The 26,040-nt window shown below is 44.9% G+C and overlaps 1 protein-coding gene across 1 annotated transcript in view; it reads right to left on the bottom strand.

Annotated features, from left to right (window-relative positions):
- Positions 1-25,843, bottom strand: part of SPATA18 (spermatogenesis associated 18) — a 37,009-nt gene extending 11,166 nt beyond the window's left edge. Inside the window, exons 1-8 of the mRNA XM_037134798.2 lie at positions 25,334-25,843; positions 13,187-13,292; positions 12,963-13,078; positions 11,452-11,564; positions 6,968-7,063; positions 5,075-5,446; positions 2,887-3,223; positions 792-950 (exon numbers count right to left, since the gene is read on the bottom strand). Of these exons, the coding sequence (XP_036990693.1) occupies positions 792-950; positions 2,887-3,223; positions 5,075-5,446; positions 6,968-7,063; positions 11,452-11,564; positions 12,963-13,078; positions 13,187-13,292; positions 25,334-25,420 (1,386 nt within the window). The 5' untranslated portion in view covers positions 25,421-25,843. The remainder of the gene's footprint in view (positions 1-791; positions 951-2,886; positions 3,224-5,074; positions 5,447-6,967; positions 7,064-11,451; positions 11,565-12,962; positions 13,079-13,186; positions 13,293-25,333) is intronic.
- Positions 25,844-26,040: the final 197 nt, after the last annotated feature.

The raw sequence follows: 26,040 nt of genomic DNA, 5'->3' as shown, positions 1-26,040 counted from the left end.
GACCTGTTTATAATCTATAATAATAACAATTATAATAGCTTGCTTTTATTAAGAGTTTACTATGTGCCAAGTTTTGTGCTAAGCAAATGATCTGCTTTCTTTCATTTAATCCTCTCAAGAATGCTATAGGGTCATGACTATCCCTGTTCCCATTTGAAGGTTAGAAAACTAAGGCACAGGGAAGTTAAGTAAATGTGTAAGGTCACACAGCTAGTAAGCAGCAGGGCCAGGATGCGAATCCCACACTTACTTTTCCAAAACCTTAGGCAATGTGATTTCTATCTTCTGATCTTAAGGGCCCATCTAAGGCAGAGATTTTCAACACTTTTCATCTCATGCCACACACAGACTACTTACTAAAATTCTGCTGCACACCAAAAAAATTTTTTTACCTATCTGACATTAAAAAAAATATAATTTTGATTCATTCACACCAGACAACTATTGCTATGTTGGCTGTTTTCATGTTTTTTATTTGACAAGCTAAGTGAAAAAAAGTCAGTGCCCCTGACTAAATAGTCAAGTACTCAATATTTTAAAAATTCTTGCAGCACACCAGTGTGCCATGACACACTAGTTCAACATCGCTGATCTAAAGAATAGAACTATAGAGGTCAGAATATTTTCCCCCATATGATGTCTAAGAAAGAAACAGCCAATACTGACTCGTTCTACAAAGTAAATCAGATGCTGCTCCTTCCTGCTCTTCCGTTACAGAAACGGGGCACTGAAGGGGTTTCTGGGCTATCAGTGTTCGGCGCACCAGCCCCAGTAAGAAACCCAGCACTTACGTTGACACTGCTTTGGGAATCATATAGATCAAGATGGCAAATGATGTACTCCGAGACGGCATCGTCGAATTCGTTAGACCCTGCATAAGACGGTGTCAAAGATTTCCTCACACGGATCTTGAAATGTCTGAATGCCATTTTAGCTACATGGAATGCCTCCTGCACATAAAAATTGCAGCAGATTTATCCAGTGAGAGGAGCGGGGCAAAGAGGCCCAAAGCAAGGAATGAAGAAAGAACATCCACCAAAAACTTGACATCATACGGGTCTTCTGGTAACTAAACACAGTTGGTCAAAACTATTTTCAATCTGGGAGAAAATGTATATCTCAATTTTGAAAAGTACATAAATACATATCCGACTGTCCACATTCACTAATTTAAAGATAGTGGATCATCGTTCTGGTAATATGGAGTGCAGGACAGAAGTTCAAGGAAATAAGTCATCTGTGGTTACATAAATACTTGGAAAATGCTAGCCTGTGCTATGATTCCATAGCAAAGCCGTATTACTGGTCAAAAAATAAAAGAAGGTTATCAATCTAGTGTTTGTTACACAGAGATACTAGAGTGTTGGGCATATTTCCTGACATATTCAACAAAAATTTATTAAGTGCCTGTTATGTAGTCAGCACTGGGAAAACTTAGTTATACAGGAAAGACATGGCTTCTATGCTTACAGAACTTTAACCAACTCAGTAACTGACTCAAACCAGAGACTGGTAAACATTTTCCTTTAAGGAGCCAGACAGTATATACTGCACTGGCTAGAAAGTTCATTTGATTTTTCCTATCAGATGGCTCTAGTAGCGCTTAGTTGTCTTTAACTTCATTCAAAACAATTTTGTCAGATTGTATTGTGACAGTTATCATAACAATGTGCATTTTTTTAAAAACAGCAAAATTCATGAATTTTGGTATAGCCATTTTAACATTGAAGATGGAATAAAATATTCAACATTTTCAGCATATATATTTCAAGAAAGGTAAAAATGCAACTGAAATGCAAAAAAAGATTTGTGCAGTGTACGAAGAAGGCGCTGTGACTGATCAAATGTGTCAAAAGCGGTTTGCAAAGTTTCATGCTGGAGATTTCTCACTGGACAATGTTCCACAGTTGGGTAGACCAGTTGAAGTTGATAGTGATCAAATCGAGACATTGAGAATGACTGACATTCTACCACACGGGAGATAGCTGACGTTCTCAAAATATCCAAATCAATAAAGTTACTGGTGAAAATGAAAAATGTCTTTAACTTTATGGAAAAAACCATACGGACTTTTTGGCCAATCCAATATTTTAGTTTTTGCGGGTCACATTTTTCTTAGAAATACAGATCATGGCCAGTTACTGTCTATGGCGGGGGTGTCACATCTTCACTGAGGGCCACATCTTTGAAGGCAACCGCGAGGCTGATGTGGCCCCTGGTGAAAATGAGTTTGACGCCCCTGATCTACAGGTTCTAGTTTGCTGACCCTTAACATAAATTAATAAATATACAATAAAGTATAATAGATGCTGATAATTCTACTCTCATACTAATGCCTGTTTTATTTAATATTGAACTGTTCTCATAATGGACCCAATATCTCAATATCGTACCAAAGGAACAAACTCATTTGCTTTGGAATTAGGATTATATATGAGCACTTTTTAATTTGCCATACTCAAGTAGCTGATACAGTAGCAGTTTCAGTAACCATTCTTCTGGTCTTTCTAAGAATGGAAGGAAATCAATCAAATGATAGCCATTAGCAATAATCTACCCACTGATATATATCCATGCCCACTAGGAAGATTCCGTGCAAATCAAAGTCTCATCCCAGATTGTCCTACAGTTATAAATAGTTCGAAAGTGTCTAGTCAATATCAGTAATAATACATATGAGTAGTTATTGATTCTGAAAAGTGACTCATCCGAAATATTTGCAATGGAAGGACTGGGAAAGAGGGAGGAAGGGGACTGCATGGAAATCCCTTGCAGGGACCTCAGGATCTACCAGTCTTTCTAAGCTGTACTGTTCAGTTTGCCAAACTGCGTTCTCCCTGCTGCGCCCAAGAGCTGCTGGGGCGAGGCCGGAGTGGCGTCACATACCACTGTGGCGATGTAGATGATCCTCTGCACTGTCTCGGCCTTGTCGATGCATTGCCGCAGCAGGCACTGCGCGTCCAGGCGGGCCTGGGAGTAGGCATCGCTGAACCGGGACACCAGGGCAGCCTTGCGCGCCGCACTGGACAGTTTGGCGCGATTCGGAGATGGGGTCCTGACCTTCACCACTGCGTTGGAGGGGCTGCCTGGCCGGCTGTGGCTGTGGCTGCGGCTGCGGCTACGGCTATGACTGCGACTGTGGCTTCGGCCGCGGCTGTGGCTGCGGCTGCGGCTGGGACTGCGGCTGCGAGGGGCAGGGCTCGGCGACCGGCTCCTGGTGGACCTGTTGGTAAGCAAGAATCAACAGGGAAGCCCTCCGATTCACTCCTCTGTCCTTCTAGGACTCTGCGTCTCCTACGTCGACTGCAAATGATACTTGAGAGCACTGGGCCCTGCAGGCCCGGAAAGCAGTGGCTCCAGGACGCCCCCACAAGGCCCGTGGGAAGCACTGTGTCTCCGCATAGCCTCAGATGTGACCACAGCCACGAAACAGACTCTCTGTTTCCGTGGTGAGTTAGAATCCGTGAAGCACTCACACTCACTGAGCACCTCGATTTATCCTTTAAGCAGCCCTGTGAGGCTGGCATTGATTGTTGGCCATTTTACAGATGAGGAACTTGAAGCTCAGAACAGTTAACTGGCTGTCCCGGAGTAACACAGCTAGTAAGAGCCAGAGCTAAAGAAGTCAGATTTTCTTTATTTCATACCTCGGCCTTGGGGCGCCTTATGGTATAAAATGAGATGAACACGGAACAGTGGGAAAGGAGGCCTGTGTTGCAGCCCCAGCTCTACGAGGCCACAGCAGCAGGAGCGCTTGCAATCACTTCTCCTCTCCAGAACCTCAGTTTTTACTACATCATTTTTGCTGGGGTGGGGATAGGGTGGGGTGGGGGTGGGGGTTAGAAGATCAAGTAAGCTAACACTTGGCAGTACTTGGCGAATTGGAAAGCATGTTGTTTGTAAAACATTCATAGCTACCAAATACAACAGAAATTATCATGCTGGCTCAAAAACAATACCCCCCCCAAAGGAAGTGTTGTAGAAGTAACTATGGGGCAAAAGGTAGTGCAAAGTGGATTCTGAAGGGGTGGGGAAGCCCTTATTAATAGTATTTGTCGCGCTGGCTGGTGTAGCTCAGTGGACTGAGCCCGGGCCTGCAAACCAAAGGATCTCGGTTAGATTCCCAGTCAGGGCACATGCCTGGGTTGCAGGCCAGTTCCCAGCAGGGGATGCACAAGAGGCAACCATACGTTGATATTTCTCTCCCTCTCTCCTTCCCTTCCCCTCTAAAGATAAATAAATAAAGTATTTTTTAAGAATAGTATTTGTCAATTTCCATGGTACAAAAAATACTCGAACCATGGCCGATCTCAGGCAGAAAGGCCCAGAATACGTTCTTCGGAGTCAGTACAAGCCAGCAGCAGCACAACAGGAAGGAGGAGTGATTCCCAAAAATAAAAGACTGAGGTAACATTTAGTGGAATGGGGACCTGGCCTGGGGGTGGCTTTAATCACTTGAATCAGGGCTTGTTATCAGGCTGGGGGAGGGGCTGTAAAGAAAAGGGCAAATGTGATGACTCCAAAGACAAACAGCCCACTCTGTCTTCACCCACCACGGCCAGAATGACGTGTCTTAACGGCTGTCTGCGAGTAGTGAGGGATTTCCCAAGAACACTTACCTACACTTTCCTCAAACAAAGCTACAAAAATGAAATAGCCTACAGTAAAATGACAGTTGGTCATCTAAGACGCTCAGGCCCTAAGAGAATAGGACCCTCGTTTCATGGAACATTCTCGCAGTGTGGGTACCACCTCTTGCCTTCCAGGCCGTCTGTCTAGTTTCAAGCCAAAGAACTTCCCCATCTCAGACCCTCTCAGTTTCATTCCTTGAGCGTCAGTATGAGCCCCATATTAGTGCCTAAGTACTGCCATCCACTAGATGGCTTCTCTCTCTGGAAAGGTGCAGTTAGAAAAAACAAACACCTTACACTTCAAATCTTCCCATATTGTAGGGGTTTGGATTCCAGGATGTCATTTTACTTTTTTCTTCCCCCCCCCACCACCACCCCCAAACAAGGCTTTTATCGCAAACAAAAGGAACTTAAATGAAAAACTCCGTGAGAATGCGTCGGACCTTCCTTGGAGGACGGATTTTTCAGCAGACAGAACGGCGATCTCGTCCTTCAAGGTTCGGAGCTGTTTCTCATAATCGGATATCACTTCTGAGTCAGACCTGTCCGAGCCACGCTTGTCTAAGCTGTCGGAGCCACGCTGGTCCGACCTGTCCGAGACACGCCTGTCCGACCTGTCCGAGACACGCCTGTCCGATCTCTCCGAGACACGCCTGTCCGACCTGTCCGAGCCACGCTTGTCGGAGCTGCGATCCTTCGTTCTTCTCAGCTCAGAGGCCCTGGGCTCAGCACGCAGCTCTCCGGTCCTACGCGCAGAGGTCCTATTCGCTGCGTTTCTGTGGCGGGACTCCTCCTGGGCTTGAAGAGATTTAAGCCTAAACAAGAAAAAAAAAATTAAGTAAAGAAAGAAAAGAGAGGGAAGAAGGAAAGGTAATAAGCAACAGTTGGCATATTTAAAACAAAAGCTAGTCTACTTTGTATGCCATTATTGCATTGGAAAACTCTAATGAAAATACACAGGAACAAACGCAATTAGCAAAGAGTAAACTTGCCAGGTCGGGGGGTCACTCCATGTCTGCAACTTGCATTGGAAAAGGCTCTTGAACAAAAGTTACACATGCAGATCCTCTAGCAAAAGCAGAGCGGGCCTGTGGTCATACTGTTTTAGGCTGGACTGATATAACTGCACAAAATTCTAGAAGCATCTGTCCAGAAGCCGGGCAAAGATATTATCTCTGAAGATGGACTATGGGGGTAAATTACAATGGAAATTGAATATCATGCACAATACTGGGTGGAAGTGTGACCTATGGAAATAATGTACGTATTACAGAAACAAAGCTTTAGAAATAAAACTGGCATCCTTGTAAAGACACAAAGAGGTATGGCCATCATCCAACAGGAGCGAAAGACGTAAGAAAAACGTTTGCCACTGGGAGGCAAACGTCAGTGCTATAAGATGAAATGGGGAGGGGTAAGACTGAGAAGGATGGGGAGATGCTAAAAACGCAACAGCAGGTTAAAAGCTGTGCTAGAAACAGTAAAGAACAGAATCGCTGGGTAATCTGATTGATGCCTCTGAGAGGGTATATATCAAATAGGAGGAAGAGATTGAAATTGACATGATGAGCAGGGAGACAGGAATGGAAGCCAGAATGGGCTCGGAGCTGAAATTTAGGGGTGTTGCTGAAGAAATCAAAACAATGGGAATGTGTGTGAAAGCAATAGAATGGTATTCATATAGAAATATGTGTATATTTACATATATGGATTTTAATACATTTTCCACTTGCTCTTTTTGGGGTGAAAGTATCAAAATGAAAGCCAAGGAAGGATCAGTATTTATCTTTCCCTTCTACAAATTTATCTTTAGAAAATAATCTGAAATTTAAACCAAGATTTGCCACAGAAATCATCACAATGTTATTTCTGATGTTGAAAAGTGTATCAAAGTAAATATTCGATATTAGGGAAATACCAGAAGGCTGGAATACAACACAGCTATTCAAAACTAAGTTCTGCAGTGTTTTTTTTTTATTATTGATAGAGAGAACCAATGTTAAGTGGAAAAATGGGGTCCAAAATTGTAAACTTAGACTTACTTTGTAGTCTTAACTCTATTTCTAATGTACGAATTGGAATGTCAAATGGTAACAATAACTGGTTCTAGAAAGGTTTTCTAGTTTCCTTTATATTACACTGTACTTTGGAAATTCTCTTTGGTAGACAGGTAACGTTTTTATAGTAAGAAAAATATCTAAAATGCTAATAAAAATATTGTTCCCTTTCCTCTTTGATTGTGAACAGATTCTTTCATATTGTAATGGAACACCAAAAAAGCTAAATTCAAAGATTAATCAGCAGGCTGCAATAATCCTGTCATTTTTTTTCCTTACTGCTTTCTTAGCTGATTTATTTCCTCCTCTGCAGCCAAAAGGGATATGGCCGATCTGTTCTTGGTTGCTTCAAGAGTCTTTGCGCTTTCAGCCAGACTGTAAGAGAAATCGGTAACTAAAGACAGATTTTCCAAAACTGGCAGACTTTCTAAATCAAGGCATAGGTTCTCTCTTGGGAGAGAACTCTTGGCATATGACACAAATTTGACATAAACAAGATCAAATTATAAGACATCTGCATTCAATCAGATGACATTGGAAACATTATGGTACACTTAGATGCAAAAACATGCTCGCGTCTTTCCTGTGTCAGACACAAAGAAATTATAAAGCTACAACCCCCTAAAAGGCTATGTCGTAACAATTAATAGTAAAATGTAAAGGACAAAGAAACTTGTTCAATTCCTCCTTCCCACCCTCCTAATTCATCTGCTTAAATGACACCAGGTCTCCAGGTCGCCTCACTCTATAAAATCTTCATTTTCTGCAATATATTACTGCCTCTTCTGATTACTTGGCATGGTAAAGCTGAATTTGACTTAATTTTTCTAGACTTCCTTAATATTAAAAAAATTTCTTTCCCACCTATACACTGCTCCACAATTACAGCTGACTGCCATCCATTCTGTGGGTGTCTGCCTCTGACTTCCATCCCTTATTAAGCATGAGTTTCCTGAGTTTTCTGCACAACTCAGTCACTGTTCATTGTAATGACTCTCCCCACCGCAGGCAAATCATAGTAAATGACACCATTTCTTTAAGCCTACCTAAAGTTAAAAGGAAATTGGAATGTCCTGGCTGACAGTGGACGAAGACCAATGGTGCTCAGTTAAGTTGTCCTCGTGCTGTGAGAGATCATGGGTTGGCAAAGAAGTCTTGACTTAGGTGGCCCTACTTCCCTAGAACATCGGGCTCTTTCATCACAGTAGTCCTGAGGCTAAAAGAGAAACACTGCCATCCCCACCCACACAACAGGTCCTCACCCTAGAGTGCCCCTCTGCAGACCCCTGACACCCCCCCGAGCTCCTGCACCACTCTGCTTGGCTCAGCTCCACTCAGCAGTCTCACCACAGACACACTGTGCGCTGCCCGAGGACAAAAACTCCATTTTATGTATCTGTTTATCCCTGGCACCTAAAAAAGTGCCTATCATAGAGTAGATACATTTTTTAAACACCCAAAATGAATGAACAAAAGGTCTAAAGTAAAACAAAGCCATAGAAGCAATAACTTCGCAACAGGCCTGCTGCAAGTTGAAAGGAATTGTTGTGATCTAATTCAAATGTGAATGTGTTCTAGGTTTTTAAAAGTACATGTGGAAAAATGAACACTTTAGAGGGAGACAACTGGAGAAAAAAATTAAATGGACAAAATGAGCTAAGAAGTGAAAGAGTAGAAAACAGGAATAAAGTAGGTTTTTCCTTTCAAAACATGGCATATACCTATGAACACATATACATATACGCAAACATACATGCTAATGTGGTGCCTTGGATGACATACAGTGAGAAGGGGAGGCACATTCATGGGCCAAGAATTGTTTTAAGCACATGAATATTTACTTAAATTTTTTGTTATGGATTTATTCATTCATAAGCAAATTACTGAAAACTGACTGCACCAGGCATGACGCTGAGTACTGAAGATACAGCGTGTGAAAACATCGATACAAGACAGTAAGTAACCCTCAGGAGTTTCCAGTCCACCAGTTCACAAATATGCAAGCAACTGTTTAAAGGCTCCAAATTGTAGGAAGTGCTATTCCTAATTGTGGAAGAGAATTTAAGGAGAGGAACAGGAAGGACCTTTTGATGTATCGTGGTCACAAACGGACTCTGAGAAAGTCACATTTAAGCTGAGGCCTGAAGAACAATTAGGAGCCAACCATGCAAGCAGCCAGCAGGACACTTCCATTTTCCTGAAAGGCCTCACGGTGAAGCAGCAGCAGACAGCAGACTAGGTGAGGAGAGTCTGGCGTGAGGGTGATGTGAGAGGCAGGGTCAGGTCATGCAGGGCTGCAGGGTCCCAGGAAGGCTACGCACAGCATTCTAGCAGGGTGATGACATAATAAAATAAAAATATATCTATATTTTCTATGTGAGAAATGGCTTGTAGCAGGCAAGAATGGAAACAGGGAAACCAGTTGGAAGGTAATGAGTTGAGGCAAGAGGTATCAGAAGTTTGAACCAGAGCAGTAAAATAGAAAAAAAAGGGACAAGTGTGGGAGATGCTTAGAAAGCAGATTGGACTGGATAGTCTCACTGATTAAGATATAAGAAATGCAGAAAAGTGAGATTCCTAACCAGAGTCCAGGCATAAAATCAAACAGACTTCCCTGGTCCAGAGTTTGTCAGTCCTGGGCAGACCCGAGCCATTCAGCCCCGCACTGGAATGTGCACCTTTCCAATTGAGTCACAGCCAAGCTGGTCTCCACAAGGTCAGACAGGGGCACCTCCTTGGGTGGGTCACTCATTCCACAGCAGGTAGCACCCTGACTTTAGAGACAGGTAGGCAGAGTAGGAGAGGGAGCGGGGAGCTGGTTGCCACAGAAGGTGTGAGGCCTTAAATAAAAATAGAATATGAACCATAGGTGGGTTCATAAAAAAACACCAACAAAAAAAACTAGGAAATTCAGAGACAAGCAACAAGTACTTTCCTGTATGCAACTTTCAGATGGATGGTGGGGGACGGGGATATATATATAGTTAAAGAGAACACACACATGCAAATGATCGAGCAAACAGGGCAAAGCTATATGGGAGGGTATATGGGTGCTCTTAGTATGCCTCTTGCAAATTTTATGTATTTCATATTACTTGCAAATTAGAAGTTTAAAAAATGCATGCAGTCATAGTTTCTCAGTCCAAGTTGCCCCTTATAGCTAACTATAGAACTATAGTGATAAGAGAGGGAGGTAGGAATTCCTGCCTCCTATTAGGGCAGGCAAAAGAGAGAACCAGCAAAATCTCAAAGAAGCAAGAGGTAAATGGAGCCACCTAGTCAGCAGTGGCAGCGAGCAGTCAATGCCCCAGAGACCTAACCACACAAGCCACAGTGTGGCAACCATCAGCATAAGACATCAATGCCCCGATGGAACTGTTTTGTGCAAGAACCCAGCAGGCAGCACAAGACCAAAGCCTTTCTCCCCCAGCACCAGAAGGGCAGGCGAGTACCCTTCTACCCCTAGATATCCGTCTAAGGAAGCAAAAGCAACTAGACCCCTGGAGAGGGCACACAGCGCCCCTGATGGAAGTCTGGACTTGTAATTAACTGAGTATTTACACAAAAAGAACTACAATAAACCAGAAAAGAAGGAGCAAACCTAAGGATCTTCCTCACCTCACTCCAAATCAGCTGATGTTAGTTGAAATAGGTTGCAAAAATTCAGAGGAATTATGCTTTTTGTACCTTACATTTGCCAACTTTGACTGCTGCAGCTATAAAACTGCTCATGGATGAAGGTTCCAATTAGAATAGTGAATGGGGGCGTGTGGAGGGGTGCACAGAGCACGCACAAAAAAAAAGGTCTGGAGTAAAATAGACCAAAACCAAAATATTAACAGCGACGAGATAATGGGTGACTTGCACTTCTATACTCTTATTTGTTGTATGCAATTCGAGAAAGAAATCTGTATTTTCTAATCAGGCAAAATGAAATCAGTAGAGAGGTTGGCCTTAGGAGGAAATCTCTTCAGAGAACGAGGCAGAAGGCCACACCCTACTCCATCAGAAGCCCGAACTACTGAACAAAGAATTCCTTGCTGCCCCACACACGTCCACAGTGGATCGATGCCGTAGGAGGAGGAAACGCTTTGTTGATTGATGGCGTTTTGTTAAGCGTGTCAAATGCAGTTTCCTGCATGTATGTCTCTCTTCCTCAAGTGCAATCCCAAGTTAGCCATTTCCTTTGTGGCGATTCCTTCAGCGGCTACCCTGGTTGTGTGCACAGCATGACTCTGGTGTCTGTTGCTGCCTGGCACTGCTTAACTTTTTTTAAATACATTTTTATATCTAATAGTTACTCCAGACTCTTGAACTGTTCATCATTTAAAGAGTCTGCTCTCTCAGTCTCACCCCCCAAACGAGTGCAGCTGACCATCAGATGCAGCCTGCTTCATCTTGCTTCCTCTCTGAAGTTTTCTATTTGCCCTCCCTAACCCATTCCCTCTGCATCTTTTCTTTTTCTTCTCCCTAAAAAGTAGATTTTTCATGGAACAATCTTCCTTTGTTTATAAATGTGGGCTAATAATGAGCCTATGGAAAGGAAGGAGCTCCAGGAATGGAGCCAAGAGAACCTGGGCCATAGGGGTCACTACACACTAGGGGAACCCTGGCCCCAGATTCACAGACACCAACCACACACACACACACACACACACACACACATAATTAGCAAATAATTATACATGACTATCCTTTCAAACTTAAAAATTAAAATGAAAAATGAACTCTTTTTGGAAAAAGATAACTTGCATTCCTCTTACTCGTCTTGAACCTGGTTGAGTTGGCTGCGAGTCGCCCTCAGCTCCGAGTCTAACTGCTGTGAGTCCCGGTCCCGAGCACTAGACTCCTTCTGTCTCTCCTTATCAAACGTGTCCTGGGAAGATACACGCATCAAAAAATAGTCTGAGCACGTGAAACACCATGGCCAGACTGCACAAGTATGAAGCTGTGAGAGGAAGCCAAGCACAAAATAAAGAGTACATAATGTGGGAGTCCATTTGCAGGAAGTCCTCGTGCCGACAAAAGTGGTCTGGAATGGAAAAATCAGAAGGGCGGCTGCCCTGGGGGTACAGGGACATGCCTGAGGAGTGGCCAAGGAATGCCCCAGAGTGGGGGAAATGTTTTATATCTCAATAGGGGTGAGAGTTACATGGATATAATAAGCATTTGTCAAAAGGCATCAACCTATGGATGCCACTGTAGGTAAATTATACCTCGATTTTAAGAAAGGCATTTAAATATCATCCTATATCTCTATACTCTGAATAACATGCATAGTAGGTAAGAATCTAGGCAGCATACAAAAATCCCCAGGGGAAAAAATTGCTTAAAGACAACTGATATTTACAGAAAACTTAAGACACGTAAGTTGCCTCTCATGCTTATCACATTTAATTCTCCCAATGACCCTATTAGGCCAGCAAAAACATTGCCCCCCATTTAGCACACAAAGACACTAAGACTTAAAAGGTTAGACAACCTACCCAGGACCATAGAAGAGGGACAAGAATTCTGTCCAGTGATCCCTAACAGAAACCCTTCAGCCATTACCTCATAAGGCCCCATTACTTAGAATAACCTGTTCAATATGCCTCCATTTTAGAAAGAAATTTATGGAGATCCATATAGACATTTAAAATCAAGGTCACTATGTTTTGCTTACCAACATACAATAATACCAATGCCTTAAGCAAGGTATATGTTCTCTAATCTCATCTCCAGCTGTTAAAACACTGACCCTGTCCTCTGAAGCCAGATCAGCCAGAAATTATGATGCCCTTTATCAGTCAACCAGAATTGAGCTTTCTTGTTATCTTGGATTTTCCAATTCATTTCATTTCACTCTTTCAGAATACTGAGCTCTTCCTATCTAATAATCTCTTTCTCTTCCGAGCCCCTGTGGTACCCTAACTGTCTGGGTGACTGTTTTTATCTTCTAAAAGTTACTATTTAATGCCTAGTGTGGGCCAAGCAGTGCACCACACAGCGATCATCACCAGGCCCTTTTTATAGCCAAGGAAGCCGAGGCTTGATGACTGGCCTGGTCACACGACTAAAAAGTAAGCAAACCTGATGTTTTAATCCAGGTCTTTTTTAAGAGAAAACTCAATCCAATATGCCCCATACTACTGTAAACAGAAACTCACCTTTCATACCTGTGTCCCAATCTCCTAAAGTAGAGTTGAGCCCCTCTCTAGGTCAAAACCTATACTTGAGTTCCCAGAGCCTGCTCGAGGTACTGAAAGTCAAGGAGAATCTTTAGCATTCATACCTGTAGAGAGGGGACCTTGCTGTCAACAGGTTTTCCCATGGAAGCAGCAGTAAAGGAGGCCTCCAGCCACGGCAAAAGGCGCGATTTGATTACTTGCACACCATCATAATGTCCTCCTAAAATAACCCACAAGTCAGGTCAGCGAGTGAAATCCTACCACACCAACTCAGACAGCACAAAGAAAAGACTTTCCAAAGGGGTGGGGGGACACAGGTTATTCTCACCTTCTTGAGCTGTTATAGTGAGGATTCCGAAGAGTTGTCCCTGTACCCTGGCAACTTGTTCAATGAATTCGAGGCAAAGACTTAGGTTTTGATCACATGAGTTTGTCTGCAAAGCCAAAACGGTCGACATCAGTTCAGTTCTTCACTCCTACTGCAGGTAGACAAGGGCCTCACTTTACAACCCTCTGTGGACTCCCAGGGCAGACTCTGCTGTGCGTGCACCAAAGCAGGTCCCTTTCCTCCTGGACACACAGCTAGAATGTTTCTCCAGCTTCCCTAGCAGTTTGTAGGGCCCTGTGACGGAGCTTGGGTCCGCGTGATGGGAAATGATGTGTGCCACTTTTGGGGGTGGCCCAGAAGAAACCCCCTTGTGGGACTCTCTTTTCTTCCTTTCCTCATCTGCCAGCCAATGGCAGAAGACCCCAGTGGCATAGGGATGGTGGAGCCACAAGGTCTGGGAGGCAGCTCACTGAACATTTACAATGAAGGTTACATAATTGAGAAAGTTTATTGGTGGGTGTTAAGCCACTGTGGTTGGGGTGTCATTTTAATAGCAATAGCCCTGACTCCATATTCAATGGAATCCTGAAAAAAACAGTTCTTTTTAAAAGTGAATAGACCCTTTGCAATACAGTAAAAATCATTACTTCCTAATTTACCTGCTTTATTGGTTTTTGTCCTCTACCTAAGTTCAATACTTACATAAAGAATACTACTTGTTAACAGTGAAACGGTGTTGCTGGGTTGAGGATACAATGGAGAATGAGACAAAAAAAGATGGCCCAGGCCATACGGTACACGCAGACACATGGGGGAGACAGCAGAGTAGACAGTTACCCTGCGGTGGAACAGCAAGTCTTACCAGGGTGAGCAGAGGTCTACTCAAGAGCCCATTGTCTTGGAAAGTCAGGGAAGACCTCCTGCAGAGAGGAAGTGAAATCTAAGTGAGAAGAAATTAGGCAAACTTGGGGAAAGGGGTGGTTCGAGTGGTTGTGGAGCATTCTAAGCAATAAGAGCAGAATATGAAGAAGCCAAGAGGTAGTAGGTCCTTTAGTTATTTTCCTGCTTTTGTCATCCCCTTGGTGAGCTTCTGCTGGTTCCTCACTAGTTAAACCTCTAAATGAGTCTAACGGTAAAGGAAGGGACCCAACCGTGAGCAATCAACAAAGCATGTGGGTATAAAAATGCACAGATGGATGTGCCATCTGAAGCCATAATAAGTGCAGTGAGCACAGTGAATCCCGAGACAGGAAGTGGGTTACAAGGAGGATAGAAACTAGGAAGATAGAATAAATTGGAAGCATTTAGATGACCTCTAAGCAAAAATTTACAACAAAATGCATACCTGTGTCAACAAGAGAAGTGCTTCCAGCAGGCAGTGAGCTCCCTGTGGACAGACAACAGTGCCTGCCCTGGTCACCCACTATCGTATTTCTAGCCCTGCATTCTAGAGTCTCTATATATGCAAACACAGTTCATACTGGATGGATGAGTGAATATGCGATGATTCACTCATTTGGATTTATTACATACCCCCTAAGTGCCAGGCACTATTCATGCCTTATGTATACAAACTCCATTAATCCCCACAACAGTACACTCTAAGATAGGAGTACCATTATTATTGTCCCCATCTTCAGATGAAAAAACTGAGATGCATAAAGGTTAGATAACTTGCCCAAGGTTACTTGGCTAATAAAATGTCAGAACTGAGACCAGAACCCAAGGTTGATAGTTCCAGACCCCTTGCTCTTAACCACTAAACTGTACTGACCCTCAGATGGTGATTAGTGCTGGGAGCAGAGGGAGGACCAGTTGACATGTCAAAGAGTGAGTGGGGAGGCAGCAGAGAAGGCCTCTCTGAGGAGGAGTCACTGAGCTGTCCTTAGTGCAGAGGCTAGAGAAGGAACGTGTCAGACTGTGGGAACAGCAGGGATAAAAGCCCTATGGCAGACAGGAATTTGACAACCTTGAGAACCAAAGTCAGAAGTCGGGGGGGGGGGGGGGGGCGGGCCTCCAGGCCTGGCAAGAAGTTGGATGCAATGGACTCATCATAACCCAGAGAGGGATACTAGTTTACTTTCTGTGCCCAGTAAATCATACCCAGTGATGAGCTCTTTATAGCACTTATTTCTGTTGGCCACTTGTCTCTCTGTCTTATTCCCTATCGCTTTCTTCTAAGACTATGTGGTTTTGGGGTTTTTTTTTAATGACTTTGCCTTTCTCTGTATTAATTGCCACTAGTACACAGCGCTAATTGAGGTGCCCCAAAATAGTTGATGGTTGAATGAATAAATAAGTGAGCGACTTAACATAATTTGGAGCACACACTTAAACAGCTGTCTCCACTCCTGTCTTGCTGAACCAGCAGCTCCTCACCCTTGCTGTTTCGCTCCTACATTCATAACACTGACCTTCAGTTCCCCTTACAGCCTTCTGCATCCTGGCTAGACCATGCCATGTGCTAAGTGGACGCAGAATGGTCATGGGAGTCGAGCAGACCTGAAGGAGTGTCTCAGCTGTCACTTGTCACAAGTTCTGTGTGATGCCACACAGGCTACCTCTCTGAGCCCATTTCCTCTCCAGAAATGGGGGTAGAAAATGCCTTGCAGAGTGTTAGCAGAATTAAATCAGAATAATGCATATTCAGCACCTCAGACAAATTCCATAATTTGTACCTACAAGGTGGCATTCAGTATTTAAAGGGGTGATCAGTTTAGAAATAAGGCAGACCTTGGTTCAAATCTGGTTCTTCACTGATTAGCTGCATTCCCTTAGAAAAGAAATTTCTCATATGAGCCTCTGTTTTCTCTATTTAGTAGGACGTTGATCTCACGAGCTAACCTAGGTGCAGAGCAGAGGTGGTACACAATCATTAGAAGGATTTTGTGCTATTATTCCTATATGCTCCTATGCCTCGCCCAGTGCCCAGTACAAAGTAAGCACCCAAAGGAATGTTTGTCAAATGTTTGAGGGCACAACATAAATAACAGAAGAGAATATACCGTCAGACCATTCCTGTCCCCAAGACATGTCACAACACGCTGCAGCCTCTAACACAAAGCATTGCGCAAGACCCTCAAGGTTTAGTAGGGTCGTGTTACTGTAGAGCACACACTCACACAGGATAAATAAAGACATGAACTAACTGATGGTACTGACTCCTCGTTCCAAAGCACAGACTCTCCAGGTTCTTCATTCATAAATCATTGAGTTCCTACTCTAGATAAGGACTTGGGCTGCCAGCTCAGGACACAGAGTCACATTTTTAAAAAATAATAATAATGAAAGTTGCTTGGTGTCAAGGATCTCACCCGCTGGGGAAGCGGGATGGAGAATGGGAAACATACAGGGGTTAAATAATTACCTGAGAGTTTATGAAGGGTTCTAGGTGGATAGTGAGCTACCGAAGGGACAAATATCACGGTTGTGACAGGTGAGGGGTAAGAAGGTAGGATATTTTAGGAGGAGGAACAGCAGATAACAAGGCAAGAAACAACAAGGTGTATTACAGAGGAAGGTGGAGTACAGGGTCCAGGGACCAGATAGTGAAAGACTGTCACATGGCCTCTGGGCCATGTGGGTTTGACAGGGCCAGTGAAGGGACATCACGTGGCCAGACTTGCTTCGCATCTCACAAAGTTCAATCTAGCAGAAGCAGACCTGACAGAGTTCGGATTAGAGAGCCTGCCCGGCAGGAAGGTAGGCAGAGTTAATCATCTGCCTGAAAGAGGCTGAGGGCTGTGGAGACACAGCCCCACATCACATCTGTGTCTACCAAGGTCCCACCGATGCAAGCGTTACCTAAGGAGGAGCTCAGGAGGTTTGGGAACAGGTAAGAGGCATAAGAGGGATGATGCTGTTTGGGGAACAGTTTGGGGGATCTGCTGGACCTTTGGATGATGATGTCCAGTCATACTGCCTAGCAATTATTGGGTACCAACTCTATGGCAGCCAGGCACCATGCTAAGAGCTTTTTAGATACACTGTTTTACTGAATCCTCAAAACAACCCTACAGATTGGACACCACCCATCACCCCAAATTCATCAATGAGGACAACATAGATCTTCAATTTGGAAGAAACAGTTTTTGAGCTGGAACCTAAACTCATTCTTGCAGCCTCTGACACTGGAGCCGTGGTCTCAGCCATAATGCTTTCCCCAAAACAGCTGAAAAATCAGTCTGGATGGAGGAGGAGAGGTGGGGTTGGAGGTGCAGTTTTGGAAGCTGTCAGCGGGCAGGGAGTGGAAGTCACGGACATAGATGAGAGCACCATGGAGAGCAGAGTGGGGAGCGGGCTGAGGGCAATTTTGCTGATTGAGAAGTGGGCTAAGGAAGAAGGGCCAGTGGATGGAAAACAAAACAAGAGCAGTAAGGAACAAGGACATCCAGGAAGGAAGACAAAGAAGAATCGGGAAGGCAAAGGAGATGGTTGATTCCCTGCTTTGCTCACACATTTATGCTCAGAATAAGTCTTTAGGGATGGCACCACTGTGTGCTGGGACTCAGTAACATTGAGTGCCCGGGACTCAGTAACAAAGGAAATAGTCTTTTGCCCTCAAGAAATCTGTGATCTAAGATAAACATGTCAATAAATGCAAAACCGGGTACTACTTGCTGTAAAAAAGGTAGGACCAGATTTTGGTAGTGAGGCTCAAAGGAGGAAGTGGTAAGAAGCCACAAGACACAACAAAGCCTTCGCCCGAGGAACTCTGTGGGCTCCTACTCCAAGAAATTCTAATTGCTCCTGAGTGGGGCCTGGGCATTGACATTTTTTACAAGCTTTCTAGGTGATTTTTCTGTGTAAACAACATTGAGAAATGCAAACAGCATTAGTGGGAAGTGAGAGCAATTGAGAAAGTCTCAACCAGTCCCCCTGCCTAAGAAAAACTAAGAGAAAACACAGTATATCACAATTTCTAAAGATCAGATTTGTGAAACCTTTGCTTCACTTACATATGCATAAAGGTACGTGCGCCGTGTTGTGAAGTAAAGTGCATTGGTTTCTGTGGGTGGGTTTTACAAACTCTGCCCTCGGGAACAGTGCTTTGCCCCATGTTGGGAATCACGGGTCTGGGCAATGAGGAGGCACAAAAACAATCCCTCAAACAGTTGTATCAGCGTTGGATGGGAGGTGGGCGCAGAGGAAGGCAGGGAACTCCAAAGGCGCACGCCATGTCATACGTGTGGAATTTGAACAAGTAACCTTCAGACTACCTCATGGCTCCACGCAGATAGGAAAGCTAGAAGTGAGAGAGAGGAGTAGAATGTCCAGGAATATAACCACCAGCACTATTATCAAAAAGAAACCCCCCAGAGAAGAGCTGCTCACCGCGTCTTGTAACCACGATGACTAAAAATACTGTGAGTCCTGTTAGGGGCAGAATTCTCTGGACAGCATGAAGCTGCCTTTGCAACCAAGGTCGCCTGACATCTGCCCTAGACATACCCAGGAATCTGGCTTTCCCACATATTTAAAAACTGATGGGAACTTGAATAAGAGCAACTGCATTAGAAGGGGAAAGTGGGAGGTGTTTGACAAATATTTAAGAGGGAGAGTCCTCAGGGGTTGATGAACTCATCTGTGAGGCAGGACCAAGAGGGAAGGGCCGAAGTTTCTAACGTGGGCCACAGGCAGAGATTGTGATGCCATTGCCCAACCAGAGGCCCCGAGTAGAGACATCCAGAGAGATGGGGGAGGGGACACTGGTCCCGTGCGCTTGGCGTTGGGTTGGAGGATGTGCAGTTTCCACACACAGCTGTCTGGAAGGCAGGTGCAGCAGGAGCCCTGGGGAAAGGCCCACACTGGAGACACATTTGAGAGTCACCAGCTTCTGGAAAGCAGCTACTGGCATAAGATTTGATAAGATGTGTCTATTGCTACAGAGAAGTCAAGGAGAAAAGGACTAGGAAAAAAGAGACTGGATCTGACTGACTACCAGGTAGCTTCTAGTGACTGCTATGAGAGCCAGGCCGGCAGAAGGAAGGGGGAGGGCGTCCCAATATACCTTCCAGGTGGAGGAACAATAGCGGTTGAATAAGCGAAGGCACTGAGGACGAAAGGACGGCTTATGCTTTGAAGAAGTTTCACAGTACAGGGAAGGCGAGCAACAGGACAGAAGCTCTGTTCCCATCGCTTCAGTGTCTCCACTGTCCGACCCAAACAGAAGACCTGAGCCTAAATGTTGCCCCATTTCCAAGGTCCTTCCTAAAAGGGCTCCGCACAGCTCATCCAGCCTGACTTCCCTCCAGTGACTCTCGCCACTCCAGTCACTGTCCTGCTCTGCCCCCCACACACCCCGTGTGCCCCAGCACGACCTCCCCTCCTTCCATGCCTTTCACTTCCTCCTGAGCAGCTTTGACCTTATTAATATTTCCCACCACGAGAGCCTGGTCGTCCACGCCTCTCTACCAGTGGTTCTCTCCCACCTGTGGTTCTATTCCTAAACTTGAATCTCCTCCACAACCTGAGAAAGAGGGAGAAGGTTTTTCACCACTAAAGTAACCCAATTTGTCACTAAGTATTTGTGATCAACTTGCGAACCTTGGTTTAAATCCATCAATTTCGGTACAAAATACAGTTATTTCCACTTTAAGAAACTTCAGTCTCACACAACAAAATATGCTTCGTATATAAGAATTAAATAGTACATTTCTTTAAAATATGAATGTTTTTACATTAAGTGAGTGGTTCATTTGACATTTGTATTTAAATATATACTTTTTAAAGTTATTTTTACATACAACAAGAATACCGTTTCAAAATGCCTATTAGAGAATTCATGGAAGAGCAAGGAAAAGAGACCATCATCAGTGAGTGGAACCAAGGCTGGAGGGGCGGCGCTCTGCAGCAGGTCCCTGCCGCTGGTCGTGGAAATTCACCCAGAAGCCCTGACCCCCACCTTCGCTGTTTCCCAGTGTCCAGGGTGCGTACACCGGGGCGAGGTGGGGTGGCAGGAAATGGACGCAGCAAGATGTAAGGTGTATCTCCCTACACCTTCCCTTCCTCTGCAGGAGATAAGACAATGGACTTGGCAAGCAGGAGACCTGGTTTCAAATCCAAGTTGCACCCTTTCTAAAGGAGTGAGCTTGGGCAGGCAAGCTGCCCTCCATCTGTAAAATATGGAAAATAAAACCTGCCGTTTCATAGGTTCTTATAAGGTTTAACGGCAACGCAGAGAGTTTCGGATGCTTCTGAGGGCTCTTTCTGTGATGGTTATAACAGGCTGCACGGGCTCTCCTACCACAGCCTTCTAAGCGCCTCTGTTCTCAAAGCAGCCCTTCACATCATGGCTGGCTTTGCACACCGCCACTACCGCCACGGCAACGTTTTAAAACCAAAATACACCATGAGAAAGAAAATGAGTCCTCATGAATTTTAGCTATAAGATAAAGTAGGCTTATATGTACCCTGACAATTTAACAAAAGCTTTTCTATGTAGGCTTCTCCACCAGGTTTTAGTGTCTTGACCCCTAGTAAATATTCCCATTGCATGTCTTCTATTATTTATTCTTCTTAAATATTACACAATTTATCTTTACATTAACACGTTTGTCCAAGATGAAAATAAGAAAGGGCAAATTAAGAAGCTGATAGCCCCTCTGTTAAAAATAAATAAGCTGCCCTAACCCCTTGTCGACATCTTTCATAGCCACGACTTCATCATCAGTCGGTGGGGCAGGAAGGGGAGCACCACTCATCTGTCTCATGGGCTCTCCATTTCTCAGGCTCCCTTGCAATGGGAGCCATGGACCAGAGCCACATCACAAATTCTGGCCAAGGGGTGATGCGTGGAAGTGACGTATGTGGTGTAAAAGCAGTGTTAGGTTCCTTGCTCTCTCTCTTCCCTTGCAGACCTTCAAGGTCCTATAATGAGATGGCCGCTGCCCCAAATGGGAGCCCAGAACCCGAGCCAGTGGTGGAGAGAGCTGCCGTCAGACTTTGCATGGATGAGAAATCAACCTCTGTATGTTGACACACTAATGTTTGGGGATTTGTTCATCACTGCAGCATAGTATGTCTAGTAAAGAAATAAAGGTCCTGAAGGGAAGGAAAATGTTCTCCATAAATTTACAAGAATCCTCAAGAACGTAGAAGTAAGTTGACTAAGGGGGAAGGGCGAAGGCAGGCAGGGAGTCTGTTTGAAGACACCATAGCAACTACAATGACCTTTTGTACTAAGAATCCGGCATTTTTTGGCAGAGAGGCAGCCTTTAGTTCAACCACAAGTTTATTCTAAAGCAAACAGAGGAGACACCTCTTTAAGAGTTCCTCTTTTATGTGCTGACATTTAATATTCTGCTTTCACTTGTAGTGAATATTTCTATAACACAAGAGGAGAGTAAGAAGAAGCATTACCCATCTGGCCTTACCATCCCCACTCACTTGTTAAATATTCAAAAGTTTCTAGCCTGTAATATCATGGGGTCTATTATTTTACTTTAAGAAATGTAATCCTATCTTAGAGATGAGGTTATCAAGGATGTAGTAAATTCTTAGCAACTGCCACTATAATTACATAAAGCATGTTTTTTTAAGTAATAAATTTCAGAACATCTGACCAAAGTTAACTCCCTAGTCCACAGGACTCTGAGTGGAAATAAAAGGATCTCAGAGGGGAGTGTGTCAGTCCGGAACTGACCTCCCCCAGGTACTGCTAATATGGCCAGGAGACTAATTTCTCTTCTCCTAACATCCCCATGGTAATGACATGATTATTTGACCCTTTTACTGTTGACCAACGACACCATGCAGGTGCTGCACACATTAGAGGTGCTAGGGGCAGCATCCTCTTACCTGATCCTTAAGGACCATTCTCAGAGGCTTTGACCTTGTTTACTAAATGTGCCAGCATGGTCTACAAGAGGCTGAGTCATATCATTTTTTGCCTAACATACCTCCCAGCCCTGTCCATTCTCCCTAGAATTTCCAGTGTCCCTATTTGCCAGTGTCCCTCTGGCAATGGCCAGAGTGACCTTTCCAAAATGTAATCCAAACACGTGTCCTCCCTGCACAATGCTTTTAGTTTCCTCCCATTGCCCTCAGGATCAAGTCAAAATTCCTTAATGTACCACCCAAGGCCTTCCATCCTCTTCCCCCCCACCCCACCTTCTAGGCCTCATCTCATCCCCACTCCCTGCCTTGAGCTATTATTCATAGGTCCCCCACATATGCCAGCTTTTCCACAACTCCCTTTTTGCAAACGCTCTTCCTCTCTCCTTCGTTTTCTTCTCCAATTAGAAGTTCATCATTAAGATGCACTTGACATTTCTATTCCCAGCACCTAGCACAGACAGGTACATTGTAAGTCTGAAAAACATATTTGTTGAATGAATAAATTAATAAGTGTGCACTGCAAAAGGTGTAGACTGTCTAACCCAAACCTTTACACATAACAGAAGCTCAACCACCACTTGTGGAATGAATTATTAAACTCTTTATAATTGACTCAGTTTATAATGGATTCTCTATGGTCTTTCACCAACATTCTCAATAACCACAAAGGAGAAAAACAATTCTGAAAGTCATGTGTTCATAACAAGCTATCCCTGAACATCCAGTGGAATCCAAGTTTTAAAGGCCGAGTAATGCAATAATCCACCATCTCTTTCAAAACTAAAAGAAAATGAGTCCACAATGTTTTATCATTGTTTTTATGATTTGTTCCAATAACCACTTTATCGGACAGTATAGCTAGAGAACATGTCTGTCATCATAGAAAGTTCTATTGAGCAGTTTTGTTCTAGAAAGAACAAGAAGGCTAGTATTGCTGGGGTGGATTGAGCAAGGATGAGAGGCCACAGAGTTTAAAGGAGCACAATTGTGTAGGAGGTCGATGGCCTTTGCAGAAACATGAGCTCTGATTTCCAGTAAGACAGGAAATCAGTAGGGTTTTGCCGGAGGGGTAAGTTGGCCTTTAGAAGAATCACTTTGGGTCATTATTTGTGTTATGATCCAAATGAAAAAGAAAACATCAAAGGTGGACACAGGTAGTAGCAGCGGGACTGGTCAAAAACACTCATGTTCTCTGTGAACACAGAAGCTGGTACCAACAGATGATTCTTGTGGAAAGAATGTGGCATGTGTCATGATGAAGATGATTAAGTTAGGAAAGAGGTCAGTGTTTGGGGCACAGGAGAGGCTAAGGTCAGGTTTAGACTGTTTTCATGAGATGACAACACAACTGAAAATGTCCAATGGTCAATCAGAGACGGGAGAGCCCGGATGAGAACAGAGCCTGAATATAGGTGAGATTCATCAGCAACCATACATGAGACAAAACAGGAATGGGGGTCAAGGAGAAGAGTTCCAAAGTCTAGCCCTTGAAGAACATTCCCCCCTAGAGGGGAATGGGTTAGACAAGGAGACAAATAAATTATTAGAGCCTTAGAAGAATGGGAGTGTCAACAGTCAAATGCGACAGAGATGCCAAGAGAGTTAAAGAGAAATGATGTAGCCCAGGAAATGGACAATTTGGAAGGCATTGCCCTCTGAAAGTATGTGTCTGCTATGTGGGGGCCGGGGTGGGTGGAAGGCATAGGGAGGAACTGAGGGAGAGAAGCTAGGCTGAAGCACAGGGGAATGGAAGGGACCGTTGTTAATGAGAATGGAAAGAACAGTAAACTTTGACATTTCTTCACACTCACACATAGTTTCTAAAACAATCATTTAATTTGGCCCACCAAACATTATAGTTATATATGTTAAATGTCTTCTAACAAACTAAATATACTTTTTAACATTCACAGTTTATTTAGGCCACAGGGCAATAATTTTTTTTGTAGCAGGTCATTTTAAGAAAGGTAAATATACGTATTATGATTTGTTGCTCTTGAGCTCCTGAGACTAGGTGGCAATTAGGGAATTTTAAAGGTGGAGGGGTGGACGGGTGGAGGGGAGGGCCAAGGTTTTTTGTGATAAGGAGGTAAATTTTAATTTCCTGAAATCTTGGAAAAGTCAGTGCTGTTTCTTTAAAAGTCAACAGAGAAAGGCAAACACTAAAAACGAAGAAGGACAGCTATAGAGAAAGCTGTAGCTGTTGAGTTTCCATCCAACAGGAGCTCTGGTTGAAGGGGAAAGACCAAGGGACTCAGGGCAGCAGCCAGTTGCCTGTTTCCTGGTGGGATGTTAGAAAAAAGCTGGTGTAGACTCAAAAGACTGAGATCCAAAACAAGAACTTTGTGTATGATCTAGTCCAGTCTCTCCCATTTAACAGGGGAGGTATGGGGACCCAGAGAGGTGAGGTAAATGGCCCCAGGTCATTCAGCTAGTTCTATGCCGAACCAGGCCCAGAACCCGGGGGGTTCTGTTTCCAGGACCCCAGCTCTGTCTGCCTTGCCATTCTACTTGCTATTAAGAGTGGAACTGTCCTGTTTAAGATGGACAGACCAAATGCAAAGCACGTTCAGCACTGGAGTTCTACCTTCTGTGTGGGGATGAGTAATGGGAACCTGCAAGGAGATTAAAAAGGCTTGAAGAGCGCTCTGGGTTTGAGGACAGAATATTGGCCTCTCACAAACGTCCCGGCAGCAGGCCTTCTGAAATCGGCCTTGGTGTTGAAACTGTGCCTACAAGCCACACGGACCAGTGAAACCGGCAACGTTGACAAGCGACCGTCTCACTCACTTCTGGATAATAAATACTGGGTGTGTTTTTAATAAACATCTATTCTGGATATCCGCACAGTGGGAGACTTGTGGAGAAGCAGGAGGAGGGCTGTAGTAAAACTAATTCGAGATGGCAACAGGAGGGTGGATTGCTGGCGGAAGTAATGGGCGGGAGAAAGGCAGACTTGACCATCACACCGGTGGATCGAAGGTCTTTCCCGTTGTTAGGGCCACTAGCGTCCTTGGTTACTACTAAAGGAAGGGATTGCGATCTCCACAGCTGCACTCCGAGTTCCGCCTCTGCAGGCTGCGCCTCCCCAGCGCCGCCTAGCGTTGGGGAAGAAAGGGCTCCGGCAGACACGTGCCCCTCCTTCCTTCCCTGAGATCTAGGTAGGAGGCTGAGTCCCAGTTGGATGTCACAACCCCCTGGGCTTTGCAAAGCAGCCACCCTGATGCTAGGCCTAACAAACCCCCGCCCCCGGCTGTACAAGGAACTAGAGGGAGAGCGAGCGCATAGCAGTCTCCAACCCTGACTCACGTTGTACTCCCTCAGCCAGCGTTCCAGGCTGTCGTGCATCAATCGTAAAGATTCGCTGGAGATCAGTTTCCTTAGATTTTCTGCCATCGCTCGCTTTTCTGCTTGGCCCGGATGTGGGAGATGGAGATGTGGAGGGGACGAGTTGGTGGCCTCCGCAGGACCGCAGGGTGATTAGGCGGGCAGGGTGTTATCTTTCTGCGGGGCTCAGAGTGTGGCCGATGTTTCCATCCTCCCCCTCGGGTGGGACCGGGCAGGGTTCGGGAAGCCGGGGGGAGGTGCCCTGGGCCACAGCCGCCGCGCTTCATCCGCTGCCCGGCGCGGTCTCCTGGCTCCCCCGCGGCCTCGGTGAGCCCAGGCCATAAATACCCAGGCGATTATTAAACAAACCTTGACGTGGGCGGGCGGCTGCTAGGGACGCGCACAGGGGTGCCGTGGCAACGCCAGGTCGCGGCGCTGCCCTGGCAAGCCCACTAGCTTTCCTCCCGGGCCTCGGGCACCCAAGGAGCCGCAATGTTGTTGCTGCTGCCGCTGCTGCTCTGTCTCCTCCTGCTGCTCCTGCTGATGCTGCTGGCTGAAGGCGAGCGCGCCCCCTGCCACTGAGACTCCGGCGTGCTCCCCGGGCTGGAGGACACCAAGACTACACGGCAGATAGCAGCTGTACCAGACGGTCTCCAGTGTGAGATGGAGGGCCCGGGGTCAGCTGAAGG

This window comes from Artibeus jamaicensis, unplaced genomic scaffold, assembly GCF_021234435.1.
Source record: "Artibeus jamaicensis isolate MK-2021 breed Jamaican fruit bat unplaced genomic scaffold, CSHL_Jam_final contig_889, whole genome shotgun sequence".
NCBI lineage: Eukaryota > Metazoa > Chordata > Mammalia > Chiroptera > Phyllostomidae > Artibeus > Artibeus jamaicensis.
This window is presented reverse-complemented; position numbering and strand designations above follow the sequence as displayed.